The sequence below is a fragment of the Podarcis erhardii genome, assembly GCF_964252035.2.
Source record: "Podarcis erhardii genome assembly, chromosome: 3".
NCBI classification, from domain to species: Eukaryota; Metazoa; Chordata; class Lepidosauria; order Squamata; family Lacertidae; genus Podarcis; species Podarcis erhardii.
In genome coordinates, this window is record NC_138507.1 from 60,381,614 (window position 1) to 60,396,422 (window position 14,809).

At 40.9% G+C, this 14,809-nt stretch overlaps 1 protein-coding gene and 2 long non-coding RNA genes across 3 annotated transcripts; all 3 read left to right on the forward strand.

Moving 5' to 3' along the window:
* Window positions 1-231: 231 nt before the first annotated feature.
* On the forward strand, window positions 232-6,646 carry LOC309338903. Its single transcript, XR_014155099.1, has 3 exons — window positions 232-339; window positions 1,733-2,047; window positions 6,623-6,646. It is a non-coding gene; the product is annotated as an uncharacterized lncRNA (long non-coding RNA).
* A 2,104-nt stretch (window positions 6,647-8,750) lies between these two features.
* Window positions 8,751-14,592, forward strand: RPS12 (ribosomal protein S12). The gene is made up of 6 exons (XM_081855395.1): window positions 8,751-8,858; window positions 9,038-9,083; window positions 11,296-11,412; window positions 12,840-12,942; window positions 13,365-13,466; window positions 14,503-14,592. The coding sequence occupies exons 2-6, from the start codon at window positions 9,070-9,072 to the stop codon at window positions 14,563-14,565; spliced, it is 399 nt and encodes a 132-aa protein (XP_081711521.1). The 5' UTR covers window positions 8,751-8,858; window positions 9,038-9,069; the 3' UTR covers window positions 14,566-14,592.
* Window positions 9,390-10,414, forward strand: LOC309338287. Its single transcript, XR_014154837.1, has 2 exons — window positions 9,390-9,878; window positions 10,035-10,414. It is a non-coding gene; the product is annotated as an uncharacterized lncRNA (long non-coding RNA).
* Window positions 14,593-14,809: the final 217 nt, after the last annotated feature.

The following is a 14,809-nucleotide window of genomic DNA, read 5'->3' on the forward strand; positions in this document are numbered from 1 at the left end:
GATCCCGGCAGGCTTCACTTCGGTTAGTTGAAAGCTGCGCTCGGAAGTTGCCTCATCCCGCAAGCTTTCCTCGGGGTGGGGGCTTTTTAAAGGCGTAAAACTTCCTCCTCTGGTTCAGCCACTGGTCCTGTTAGTCTTAGAGCCTGAGGCCGCGGGGAGTTTTAGAAGTGACCTTGCAGCTGAAAAGAGGGTTTTTTCGTTTTTTATGACTTAAGACACCCGCAAATTGTCTTGCTGAAAATCTGATGGAGCTACTTAAGTGGGGCTAACTTGGCTGCGACTGCAAGCATGCCTGATTTCGAAGTGAGACCCATTGAAGTCGATGTATCTTACTCCCAGGTACGTGGGTGTCTCCAACTCCCAAGGTGCAACCGACCCATTCGCGACAGTGATGTAAGCAGCTCATCTCTGGTTTCAGTGGCCATTCAGAAATGTGATTCCCTCCTCTGGAAGGAGCCAATGTATTTCACTGGCTATTTTTGCATGCCTCTGGGCAGGGGGTGAGGGGGTGGACGTGTTGACCACAGAATAGTAAGAAAGCTAAAATAGACCTCATTTCTTCTATATGTGAAGCATCTCCAGCAAATGTCTGAACTGCATTGTGGAAAACTACCTAGGATGGAGCGCTCATACGGAAATGTGGGCAAATTGCCTCTCTGTGGTTTCAGCCCAGGAGCAGTTCAAACATTTGTATTCTCAAAAGTGCAATGCACATGCTCTCTGATTGCCATTGTAATTCTAACCAAATGGCGTTGAGTCCAGCCTTGAACCCACTTCATCAATGAATTTCGTTTCCTCTTCCATAACTGTAGGAGCAGAGCTAAGTGCTGTGTTTTTCATTTCATGATGGCAACACGCCTCTAAGACTATATGGCAAAATGAACTTTTAATCAATGCAGCCAATTTGGCTTCGGAATCAAGGCAGCTTCCCCACCCCATTTACAAAACATCCAGCCTTATAAAAAGTTTGCTCACTTCAGAGTTTGCTCACTATTTTGTGATATTTTGGTTGGTTGCACTAAAATAATTCTGGGATTTTCCAGAATAAATGTGTTAGCTTAAGACTTAGCTATGCATGTTTCAGCCTCATTAGTGTGTATTTTTCTGTCTCTCTAACAAAAGCTCATTTATTTGGCACACAGACTATTGCACCAAGAGTTGATATCACTGACCTTTGCTGTGATGTAAGTGGTATTGCTTCACCACACTGCTGCTTAGGAGTGGCACCTAGGACTTAAAACACACACACACACACACACACACAATGTATTTAAATTTTCAGGCCTAGAATGATTGGCTTACTTCTGCAGTTATATATGTGTACAATTTACTCACAGTAGAATATTTTTTTTAAAAAAAATATATGTGTATCTTTGTAGGATTCATTTCTTGGTTTTAAAATTCCCAACCCCATAATTGGGCTGTTTTATATTCCAAAGTCCTGTCATCAAAATGCCTTTAAACTAATATCTGATGCACCAGGTTCTTGAAATGGGGAGGGATGATCTCCCACTTCTTTTCAAGCATCTCATTTCTTTTTGAGCAGTTGTAATTGTGTCTGGTATAACTTCACCACCCCACCTCCTTCAAATCCAACCTACTTGCATGCTAGGCTTTTAAGCAGCAGCATACTATGTTTTTTCAAGTTACTGCTGAACATGAAACAAATTAAAAGATTCAGCTTTTCAGTAGAGAACAGCAATATTCCAAGTATGTCTGTTTTCCATCACAGATAGACAAGAAAAGAAAAGAAAGCCAAAGATGTTAGTAGAAATAAAGTAATGAAGACACTTGGTGGAGATTCAGAGGTTATCAAGGGTATTAACTCTCTCTTAGTTTTCTCTCTAAAGCAAAATATGGTCAATAGTATTCCAAGTAATGCTGTGCCTCATTAACATAATGGAGGAGCAGAAATTCAAAACTGCAAGGTCAGATCAGAAATAGTTAATTGCTTATTCTGTATCACTGACTTTATAATCAAAGGCAGAATTGTTAGTTATTGATAACTTGTTAAGGTCAGTGTGCATTGGAAGTTTGTAGGGATTAGGTTTGTTTGGTTTTTTTAAAATATATTTTATTTGGGTTTTTAAACATAAATGCAAAAATAAAGAACAGTATAACAAATATCATAACATCTTTTCATAACATCCTTGGACTCCCTCCCGCCTCCCGCTCCCATTTGCATCATTGTCAATTCTTGCCAGCAATTTATCATCTTGTTTACACTCTTGTGTCAAATTCATTTAAATATAATCTATAAATTTCTCCAAAAGGTTTATAATTTTTTCTCAAATTTACTTATCATCTTAATTCTTTCTAATTTAGTGGTGCACAATTATTTATGATCTAGCATCCTTTCTTAACATTCAACCAAATTACAGTGTTTTTTTAAATAAATCTTGAATTTCTTCCAATCTTCTTCAACCCTCTCCTCTCCCAGGTCTCGGATTCTGCCAGTCATCTCTGCTAGTTCCATATAGTCCATCAGTTGCATCTGCCACTCTTCCAGTGTGGGTAGTTCTTGAGTTTTCCAATTCTTAGCGATGAGTATCCTTGCTGCTGTTGTTGCATACATGAAAAATGTTCGGTCCTTCTTTACCACCTTCTGGCCGACAATGCCCAGAAGGAAGGCCTCTGGTTTCTTGGTGAAGGTATACTTAAATACCTTTTTCAGCTCATTATATATCATTTCCCAGAAGGCCTTCACCCTAGGGCAAGTCCACCAGAGGTGAAAGAATGTTCCTTCATTTTCTTTACATTTCCAACATTTATTATCAGACAAATGGTATATCTTGGCAAGTTTAACTGGGGTCATGTACCATCTATATATCATTTTCATTACATTTTCCTTCAAAGCATTACATGCAGTGAAGTTCAGCCCAGTGGTCCACAACCTTTCCCAGTCCTCAAACATGATATTATACCCAATGTCCTGTGCCCACTTTATCATAGCTGATTTAACCGTTTCGTCTTGTGTATTCCATTTTAACAGCTAGTTATACATTCTTGAAAGTACCTTAGTCTTTGGTTCTAACAATTCTGTTTCTAACTTCGATTTCTCCACCTGGAACCCTAGCTTTTTGTCATTTTTAAAGACTTCTTTAATCTGAGCATAATGTAACCAGTCTCGCACTTTATCCTTCATTTTCTCCAAACTCTGCAATTTCCAATTGTCTCCATCTTTTTCTAATATTTCCCAATATTTTGGCCATTTGGCCTCCATATTGGGTCTTTTTCGGGCCTTAGCTTCCAGAGGTGAAAGCCACCTTGGAGTTTTATTTTCCAATAAGTCTTTGTATTTTGTCCAGACATTAAACACTGCTTTCCTGACAATATGGTTCTTAAAGGCCTTATTGATCTTAACCTTGTCATACCATAAGTATGCATGCCAACCAAAAGCATTGTTAAAACCTTCCAGGTCCAGTACGTCAGTGTCTTCGAGAAGTAGCCAGTCTTTTAGCCAGCAGAAAGCTGCGGCTTCATAGTACAACTTTAGGTCTGGCAGGGCAAAGCCCCCTCTTTCTTTCGCATCTGTTAATATCTTAAACTTAATTCTGGGCTTTTTGCCCTGCCAGACAAATTTAGATATATCTTTCTGCCACTTCCGGAAGCACTCCGTCTTGTCCACAATCTGTAGTGTTTGAAACAAAAACAACATTTTTGGCAATACATTCATCTTAATAGCAGCATTTCGGCCTAACAAAGAAAGCTTCAATTTTGTCCAACTGTCCAAGTCTCTCTTAATTTCAGACCAACATTTTTCATAGTTATCCTTAAATAGACTCAGATTTTTTGCTGTTATGTTTACCCCTAGGTACTTTACTTTTTTAACCACAGTTAGTTCTGTTTCTCTCTGAAACCGTTCTGACTCTGTATCTGTCAAATTTTTTCCCAACACCTTAGTTTTCTGTTTATTTAGTTTAAATCCCGCCACCCGACCAAAGTCTTGTATCAGTTGCAATACTCTTTTTGTACTAGATTCTGGCTCCTGCAAAGTCAAAACTAGGTCATCTGCAAAGGCTTTAAGTTTATATTGTTTCGCTCCGACCTGAATCCCTTCCACCAACCGGTCCCCTCTGATCATATTCAAGAGCACCTCCAGAACCGAAATGAATAACAGAGGGGAAATCGGGCAGCCTTGTCGTGTTCCTTTTTCAATTTTGAACTCTTCTGTAACCACATTGTTAACTAACTGGCCTTTTGTTCTGAGTATATTGCATCAATCCCATTCTCAAAACCCCGTCCCACTCCCATTTCTTTTAAATTTCCGTTCATAAATTTCCAAGAGATATTATCAAAGGCCTTCTCCGCATCTATAAAGATTAACACTGCTTTTGTGTTTATGTCTGTTTGCAAAAGTTCCAAAATGTCAATAATGTTCCTTGTGTTAGTAAACATGTGTCTACCTGGGAGAAAGCCTGCCTGATCTTTATGAATTACTTCATTTAAAACTCTTTTAAATCTACTTGCCAAGACGTCTGCAGATATTTTGTAATCCACATTTAAAAGGGAAATGGGACGATAGTTCTTGAGTTGTGTCTTTTCAGTTTCCGATTTTGGTATCAATGTGATGAAAGCTTCCTTCCACGATTCCGGCGCCCTCTTCCCCTCCATAATTTCGTTGCTGACCTCCATCAGTGGTTGAATCAAGTAGTCTTTTAATGTCTTATAATACTTGGAGGTCAGGCCATCTGGCCCTGGGGATTTGCCCAATTGCATATTCTGAATGGCTTGTTCAATCTCTTGTCGTGTTATTTTGTTATTCAGGATTGATCTGTTTTCTTGTGACAATTTTGTTAGTCCATTTTTTTCCAAAAATTGTTTAATCTCAACCTCATCTTGCGGCCCTTGAGTATATAATTTTTTGAAATATCTCTGGAAGCACTTTTTGATCTCCGCGGGGTTCTGAATGTTTCTTCCTTCAATTTCTAGATTTGTAACTGTGTTTAATTTTTGTCTCTTCTTCAACTGCCACGCTAGCAGTTTCCCACATTTATTTGCCGATTCAAAAGTTTTTTGTTTCATTAGTTTAATCTTCCACTCTATTTCCTGGTTTATCAGTTTAGAATATTGTGCTTGGTGAAGTTTAATTTCTCTCAATATCGGCTGTGATTTCGGATTTAGTCTTAACTTCTTCTCCAATTCTTTGATTTTCTCCAAAATCTTATCTTTCCTCTCATTTTGTATCCTTTTCTTTACAGTATTCTGTTGTATCAAGAACCCTCTCATCACAACAAAACAAATTCCTTCCAGTAGCACCTTAAAGACCAACTAAGTCAGTTCTTGGTATGAGCTTTCGTGTGCATGCACACTTCTTCATACCAAGCTCATACCAAGAACTGACTTAGTTGGTCTTTAAGGTGCTACTGGAAGGAATTTGTTTTGTTTTGACTATGGCAGACCAACACGGCTACCTATCTGTAACCTCTCATCACAGCCTTGCTTGCATCCCAGATAATTCTTTTTTCCACCGTAGTGTTCATGTTTATCTCAAAGTAATCCTTCAAAGCTTTTTGGGCCTTCTTAGTAATCTCCTGATCTCTAAACAAATTGTCATTCATCTTCCATCTAAAGGAACAGGTTGGTAGTAATGTCATGTCCATCTTCAGTGCATTATGGTCGGAGCAGGTCTTTGGGCAGATTTCCACCTTTCTAATCTTGGGTGCCAGACCTCTAGATATCCATATTTGGTCGATTCTTGTCCAAGTCAGCTGGGCCTCAGAGAAAAATGTTCCTTCTCTTCCCAAGGGGTTCTTTGTTCTCCAAATGTCAATCCAATCCATATTGTCTGTCATTTCAAAAAAAGTCTTTGGTAGTCTGCCATCTTTTGTAACGTTTTGGCTTTGTGACTTATCCATATTAGTTGATACGACCCCGTTCATATCTCCCATCATAATGATGTTGTTATAGTCCAGATAGTCCAGCATAATCTCATGCAACTTCTTGTAAAATTCCGATTTCCCTTCGTTTGGTGCATAGATTCCTAATATCAAAATCTTCTCTCCTTGATGTTGTATCTCAATTGCTAAGATTCTTCCATGTTCATCTTTGAATAAAAATTTAGGTGACAGGCTCTCTTTTGCATATATCACCACGCCTCTCTTCTTTACTCTGTTGGAAGATATGAATTCCTGACCAAGTCTTTTGTTTATTAGCACTTTTCTGTGGAGCCTAGTCACATGTGTTTCTTGTAAGCAAATAATGTCCAATTGTTCCTTTTTTAATATGTGAAAAATTTTCCTTCTTTTTTCCGGGATGTTGCAGCCATTTATATTCCAGCTCAGAAGTTGCAGAGACATCCTGAATAAATCTGGTTAATTTTCTGGGGGTGGTACCTTATTCGCTGGGTCTTCAAGGTCCAAGGGTGCAGGTACCCCTGGTGCTCCAGGCCCAGAAGGTAATTCAATTCCTTTTTGAAGGTCCTCTCCGTATGTAGTCAGAAATTTATCTCTGTCTTCCAATGTTCTAATTTTAACCTTCTTCCCTCTAAAAGTAAAAGATAATCCTTGGGGAAATTCCCACCTGAAGATAATTGAGTTGCTCCTCAGCAGTCTGACCAATTCCAAATAGTCAGATCTAAGGTCAAGCAGTTGTTTAGGAATGTCCTTGTAAAGTTCAATAGGTTTGTTTTTATTCTGTGTGTATTTGCAAGAACTACCTACTCTTGAAGAATGGCAGACAAAGGTGATTGACTACATGGGACTGGCAGAGATGACCGGCAGAATTCGTGACCAGGGGAAAGAGGCAGTGGAAGAAGACTGGAAGAAATTTAAAATATATCTTAAAAACTGTTGTAAAATTGAAAAACTGTTGATAAATTGACTAAAGGGTTGCTAAAAAATTTTAAAATAAGGATGCAGCGAAAGGGAGGTAAGGGGAAGTCGATTGAAAGAAGTTACAAGAAAATAAGATTATGAATTTGTTTATGTTTGATTTGTTTGTGTTTGTTTGTATTTTGTGATGTGTTTGTTTTTTAATTGTGTGTTTTAAAAACTGAATAAAAATTATTATAAAATAAAATATTCTGTGTGTATTACTGTTAGCCAGCTTGAGCATCTTTGGAATGAGGAGGATAGAACTATTATTTTTTAAAATAACTTGTTACCAGAAGCAATTTGGTAATTTTAGACTCTGCACTGACCTTCCAGCATGGGCGTAGCCAGGCTTTTTGTGGGGGTGGGCAGAATTGATGTGATTGGTCAGTTAAGTATTTCTATTGTTTGACAACCATGCCTTCCAGAGGGTCACCCCTTTTAGGTGGCCATGTGTGTTCCAGAGTGTGGTAAGCCAGCCCCATTTGGGGAGAGTCCTACTCATTCTGCTGGCTGGACATCTGCCCCAAAATCATTACATGATGGATCAGGAAATATGAGCTGCCTGAAATACTGAACACGCTTACTTAAAGCAAATTGCATTGAAATGAATGCTCCTCTGTCCTCCTTACTCAAGATGACTTAATACAAAGCAATACAATGAATGATTTGCATGGTATATGTGTTCAGTGGGTTACCAATACTGTACCAGGATGCCTGTGTTACCAACAACTGTTTTGTGAATTATAACTGCCTATTGCATAATTACCATTGACTATTTCCTTGCTGGTATGTTGTAAGTTGTCTTGACTATCTTTTATAAAGGTGGGATATACTTCTTGATAACAAATGAACTTGTCACTCAAAGGGTTTTAAGAATACAAAAAACCAAAACCTTCCTATTGCATGTAGCAGAGTGTACTCAAATGTGTGGGTACTTTCTAGCACAATGTACAGTACACACACATTGTTTCTTGTGTGTTGCACTGGATCCTGCCATCTCTGCAGAGCACAGCATTTTTGAGGACATGATGCAGTCTACTTTTGCTACTTGGATAATCTAAATCTTAGTCCAGCAAATGCACTCCTTCTGGATTCTGCGTAGAAGGGCATTCCACAAACGCCCCAAGCAGCTTTTAGGAAGCGCCAAAGCTACCACGTGTGGCAGTGATGTGGCCAACTTATGCCTACACCATTTAAGTTTTTTTAAAAACCAAAAAACCTCAAAAACCTCTCCCAGCCAACCACCGGCATAAAAATACGGTATTTGGCAAAGGTCCATCTTTACAATCCCAGCCCCTCCTGCCCATTCCGGCCAATTCCCAGCTGGCGCTCCAAGGAACAGTGGGGCGCATCTCTTGCCATGATCTCGGGACTCTTCTTCCCCAAATCATCCGTTCCTACACCGACTTAATCTACCCAAGAGACCCCGAAAGATCCACAATAAAAGCGACTCTTGGCGAGGAGGAGGGCGACCCTGGAGGGGCGTCTCCGCAGAGACCCGAATCTCCTCCGGAGCAGCCTGGTCCGCCCGCCGGTGCCCTTTGAATGATTCGGTGTTGTGTGTGTGTGTTTGTGTGTTTGTGTGTTTGTCTCTCCAGCGTGGAGAATTAGGCAGCCTCCTCCTCTCCGCGCAGTAACCGCCAAGAAGCCTCGAACTGCGAGTGTGAGGAGCGCTGTGTGTTTGCGCAGGACAACAGGGAAGCTGGAGGCGGAGCAGGCACGGCGGGTCTCAGTGCCTCGCTCAGCCGCTGCCGCCAGCCGGGCAAGATAACGGGCACTTATAGCACCCGGGCGCCCCTCTATATTAAGGCAAACTGATGATTCGCTCAGCAAAACCGAAAGGTTTCCTACGGAACTACCGGCAACGGGGCTTTAACCTCCGTTTGTTTTTTCGCCTCCGAGCAGGCGAAATGGTAGGGCGCCTAAAATTGTAGGCGCGCGCGCGGCTGCGCGAGGAAGGAGAGCGGGGTCCTCGCGGCCTTAAATAGGCGGGCGGGCTGCTCCGCCCCTTCCTTTTCACCATCGGTTCGTGGAAGCTGTGAGGTGGGTGCAGCGCGTGTCGGGTCTCTCTCTCTCTCTCTCTCTCTCTCTCTCTCGCCCCCCCCTTGTTTCTCCTTGTTTTTAGGGGGGGGGGGGAGAGGGGAAAGACGATTCTCTTTACTGTTCGCTTCCTCTCGTTTTCTGCCGCTCCCCGTTTAACAGGCTCCGTTCTTTTGTTTCAGCCACCCCCCGGGCGGGAGAGTCACCACCAACCATGGCCGAGGAAGGGTAAGTGCGAGCGGGCGGCGACGGGGCGGAAGCTTCCCTCCTTCTCTTCCCCGATTTCCGGGCCCCGCGCGGGGACTTCGCCTTCTGGCTGCACGTGGCTGGGCCCGAGTTGCTCTCCTCGCGGCCGCTTGAACCACGTGCTTAGCGAAGGCCCCGCAGAGCCTTTCTCCTCTTTCAGATAACTGGAACATGGCGCTTCAGTGCAAAATAGGCCACTCCGTCCGTGTTGCAAGTTTGCAGGAAGAAAGTTTCCAGTTCTTCCTCCTCCTTGGCGGACAACTCTGCGCGCGCGCGCCCTCTCCCCCCCCCCCCCGCGAATCCGGAGTCTCCATGCGGTGAAAGGGAACGGGGTTGTTGTTTTTCTGGACGCCAATGTGAGATGGGGAGGATGATGGGAAACTGGACGTCTGTAAACATTAATTTGATTTATCGTGGGATCCCAGCGGAGCAGCAAATGGTCCTGGCAAATTTCAGACCGGTTTTTAGCCTGCTGTACAGAGACTCAAAAAGCATCCTGTCCCGTGTAGACTTCACTGCTATTGCCATTATTACAGCATTGATCCTCCATCGTGATCCTCCTTCCTATTTAATCTATGCAACATAACCCTATGGCACCCTAGGAGTGTTACGGTTTGGTGTTACTCCATGTATTTTTCATTGCCTCTTTGTTTTAAGAATAAAGTTGCACTAAAGTCTGTAGAAGTTTATCCCAGAATTATTAGTGTTCTGAGTTGTAATTGGTTGTGTTGATATGCTCCTTACAAACCCATGCCAAACCACTGTTACTAGTGGTTTGTGTATCTGAAGAAGTGTGCATGCACACGAAAGCTCATACCTAGAACTAACTCAGTTGGTCTTTAAGGTGCTACTGGAAGGAATTTTTTTATTTTATTTTGTTTTGACCATGGCAGACCAACACGGCTACCTATCTGTCACTGTTACTAGTGATAGATCTCCAGTGTTTGGCTTATTGCCCTTTCTCCCACATATTAAATTATCAGGGTGCTGATTTTGCTGTAGTCAGCAGCTTCATGGGTTGCTGCATGCAGAGTGGAAGAGTTGGAATTGTAATTTACGAAACAATACTCCATTAATTCATATAGACCTCATTCTTTTTATGGCCTTGATCAGCTTAAAATCAGCATTGTGCCTCATAAGCTGCAGTTTTGAACTTGGGACTGTTTAAAAGAGAACTGTCTTTTTCCAGCCACTCTTATTAAAGACACCTGTGAAAACTGGGTCCAAAAGTAGGGATTGGGGATACAGTTTTTGCCACTTGAGAAGTGAAAGGATAACATATTTGGATTGACTTTATTTCTTATTTGATCTGGGGGGGAAATGATCAGTGAGGTTAGCAAGCTTGCAAGTAACAAAAACTCCATGGCACATTATTTTTAAATTGTGCATACACAATTTAAACAGATCTTATTAGTCTGGTAGTGTTGCTTACTAAACAAGGTGGTGTGCAAATTTAATATTCTGTGTTCCCAAACATTCATTTAAAGTTGTCAGTAATGTGGGAAATTCAATTTTAGGAACTTCTAGGAAAGAACAATCTGGGAAACATAAATACGCATTGTGCCCATATGTAGAATATTTCGTACAGTTCTGGTAGCTCTTTCTCATGAGATCATAAAATTCAAAAATATTCAGGAAAGTGCAACTAAGATGAACAAGGGCAGACCTCCCCTATAAGGAAAGGTATAAGCTGCTGTTGCTTTTGTTTTAAAAAGATACCCAGAAGTAGTCTTTTGAAATTCTCAGTACTTTTAATATACGTAAGAAGACACTGGTATTGCCTGCCATCCTAAAACCCAAATTGTCAATGAAAATGATAGTTTGGGGTAGCGAGGAGGAACTAGAATGCAAAGACGTCATGGAGTCCACTGTTATAAGTAAGGTGTTTTTAGAAGTTCTAATTGTATTGTTTAAGTATTAGACATTTGCTGACCTGGGCTTTGTTAAGAAATACATGCATTTAACAAATTAAGCCATGACCTTTTGTTAATACCTGTGCCAAAAAAATCTCGTTGCTGTCGCAGTTGAATGAATCAGTGTTTGGGTACAATGTATGTCCAATTCCAGATGTTGATTTAAGTGCCATGCCAGTTCAAAAATATCTGGCTGGCCACTGTTAACAGCAAAAGGGGCCTAGGTGAACGTTGGTGAGATAAAGCAAGTTCATGTTCTTCTGTGATTTTTCATTTGCTAGCATTGCTGCTGGAGGTGTAATGGATGTCAACACCGCCCTTCAAGAAGTGCTGAAGACCGCACTTATCCACGATGGCTTAGCCCGTGGAATTCGTGAAGCTGCCAAAGCCTTAGACAAGTAAGTGCTGGATGTTAACTAGTATGTGTGCCTCCATGTTGGAGTTTGGTCGTGCATTTCCTGTAAATGTGAAAAGGAAGTTGCTCAATAGTAAATTAAATTTTTTTTACAATAGTAAAAAAAAACCTTATATCCTGTAAATTTTTACAGGATATAATTAAAATTAAAATACAACCATGGCAGAGACCACAAATAAAAATTAAAACCGCATATACAGTGGTACCTCTGGTTACGTACTTAATTCGTTCTGGAGGTCCGTTCTTAACCTGAAACTGTTCTTAACCTGAAGCAGCACTTTAGGTAATGGGGCCTGCCACACCGCCTCCACGTGATTTCTGTTCTCTCTTTTTTTTTTTTTTAATATATTTTTATTAAGTTTTGCATAAATATATTTCGCAGACATACAAAAGACAAAAATAAATAAAACAAACATAAAAAAGAAAAAAAGAAAAAGAAAAACATACAATACATACTACATAAACAACACAACTTAACATTAATTTTACAACAACATTGATCGACTTCCCTTTATCTCGATTTCGGATAATGTTATCTTGGTTATCTATCTGCTGTATCTATTCCACGTGATTTCTGTTCTCATCCTGAAGCAGAGTTCTTAACCCGCGGTAATATTTCTGGGTTAGCAGAGTCTGTAACCTGAAGCGTATGTAACCCGAGGTACCACTGTATTTAGCAGGTAACAGGCTGCTAGAATAAAAATGTATTTAGAAATTAGTGAAAGACGGGTAGAGAAAGAACTTCTATGGCTTGCAGGACAAAGTGTTCAACAGTTTATGAGATGAGAGCTACAGGTTTTGAATGATGACTCTCTTAAAAAGTCGGATACCCCTTCACTCTTACTATGAGTGAGAATAATAGTCTGACAAACCTGTACATACAGATTGGTCTTAAGAGTAGGAGCCACAAATAGTCTAGTAAGGTCATGGTGGTGAGAGTAATACGGTAAAAGCACCCAGTGTAGTTTGAAAAATTCTAATTGGTTGTGTTAACATTACTCATAACTAGGTAAATAAAACACAAAACCTGGACTAAATTGTTACTGACAGGGCATCTGGTACTTTAAGCTACATTTAAATTGCAGCAGTGGTATGAAATTCACTAGTATACTGGTTGTGCCGTTCTTTGGTACTAACTTCAAAGTCTAAAGAAAAGAAAAATACTGTTTATGATCCATGACATTGATCCCAGTTTCCCTCATGTGACTTGAAAAGAACACACAGAAAGAGATTTCCTGTTATACTTGCCCAGATAATGTCCTATTGATTTGTGGACTAATGGGAATGGTTTGGGGAAAGTGCAGGTGGGGAGTCAGTGGAATTTGGCCTCTCTGGGTGAACAGAAGAGCAACTTGGAATTGGATCTTTGCTGTAGTCCAGTGTGTAACTAATAATGGTCTGTTGTTTTAGACGCCAAGCCCACCTTTGTGTTCTTGCATCCAATTGTGACGAGCCCATGTATGTCAAACTGGTTGAAGCACTTTGTGCTGAACATCAAATCAACCTGATAAAGGTAATGATTATGTACATCTTTTAGATTGATAATTGAATGCAAAAGCTGTTTTGCTTGTTCAGTAAAATATTTTCTACTGAATGTAGCATCTAGATCAGGCATAGGCAAACTTGGCCCTCCAGATGTTTTGGGACTACAACTCCCACTATCCCTGACCACTGATCCTGTTAGCTAGGGATGATGGGAGTTATAGTCCCAAAACATCTGGAGGGCCAAGTTTGCCTATGCCTGATCTAGATGCTTGACTTTTTAAGTACTGTTCACGCTGTACAGTGATGATAACTTGGCTCCCTCTACTGAGGCTTGTGAGGAGAACAACCACTAACGTTACCCTTTATTTCTGAGTGTACAGCTTGCTTGATTTCTGTGCTTACCATCGTATTTTGAAGGCAGTACTAATGGAATATAAAAATCTTTGACAGGTTGATGACAACAAGAAACTGGGTGAATGGGTAGGTCTCTGCAAGATCGACAGAGAAGGAAAACCCCGTAAAGTTGTGGGCTGCAGTTGTGTCGTTGTCAAAGTAAGTTGAGGAAAGTGCTCTTTTAAAAAAATGGGTACATATTTTAGAGCAGTTTTATTCGCTAAGTGTTTTATTGCGCCTTTACATACTGTTGCCTACATTTTGGTCTCAAATTGCAGCTCTTGAGCTTGATTAATCCAGACCTGAATGTCTTAACTGTTATCAGCATAAAGGTAAATGTAAAGGGACCCCTGACCATTAGGTCCAGTCGTGACTGACTCTGGGGTTGCGCACTCATCTCGCTTTACTGGCCGAGGGAGCTGGCGTTTGTCCGCAGACAACTTCCGGGTCATGTGGCCAGCATGACTAAGCGGCTTCTGGCAAACCAGAGCAGCACATGGAAACGCCGTTTACCTTCCTGCCAGAGCGGTACCTATTTATCTACTTGCACTTTGACGTGCTTTCGAACTGCTAGGTTGGCAGGAGCAGGGACCGAACAACGGGAGCTCGCCCCGTCACAGGGATTCGAACCGCTGACCTTAACAGCAAAGAAGCACACCACTTGCTGCTTTGCTACTGTTTGAAGAGAAATAAATTTTTGGTTGGCGCCTGTGGTGGGTGAATGAGAAATTGGGGTTAGAGGGGACTTTCTGCATGTGGGAATATTGAAAGAGATGCAGTTTCCCTACCCATACAGTTAACTGATGTTTTGTTGCTCTTTTAATCTTCTAAATACTTGCCAAATTTAAAACGTGCACCTCATATTTCTTATAAGTAAAACATTTTAAATGATTGTTCTGTAATGGTGCACAAACTGATTATTTGTTCCCTTTTTTGTTTAATGGGCAGCACTGCCAGCTGGATAAAATCTGCTTAACTTTCAAGTGTTCTGCAGAAATGCAAACTATTGCTGGCAATAATAAAGCCAGGGTACGAGCCTTGAAGACTTAGGTAGTCATTGAGGTCCCAATAAATGGCTACATTTTTGTTTTTAAATATGGGTTGACTTTATTTTACTGAATGCCCTGTTTTTAGTACCCCAAAATGGGCTCTGACATTTGGCTTATTGTCTTATTAATGCATTGTCTTATTGTAGGACTATGGCAAGGAATCTCAGGCCAAAGATGTCATCGAAGAGTACTTCAAGTGCAAGAAATGAACCAATAAAATATATTTGCGCCTGACAGTGTTTGTGTTTTGCTGGTCTTGAGATAGACAACCTCCCCTCCCCCTCCGCCCCAGTGGAACTAGTTGGTCTCTACACATGCATTAATTTCTAAAGTACCGGTGTATGTTTTGGAACAGTAATATTATCTGCCTTAATACAAGGAAAATTGAAGAATGGAGTGATTTGAATTCTATGTCATATGTTCATGGGTATTGTGTTCATTCTGGACTTTTAA

Coding starts and splice junctions, on each gene's coding strand:
- RPS12 (XM_081855395.1), top strand. Junction 11,413..12,839: donor GCTGCCAAAGCCTTAGACAA/GTAAGTGCTGGA, acceptor CTGTTGTTTTAG/ACGCCAAGCCCACCTTTGTG. Junction 13,467..14,502: donor GCAGTTGTGTCGTTGTCAAA/GTAAGTTGAGGA, acceptor GTCTTATTGTAG/GACTATGGCAAGGAATCTCA.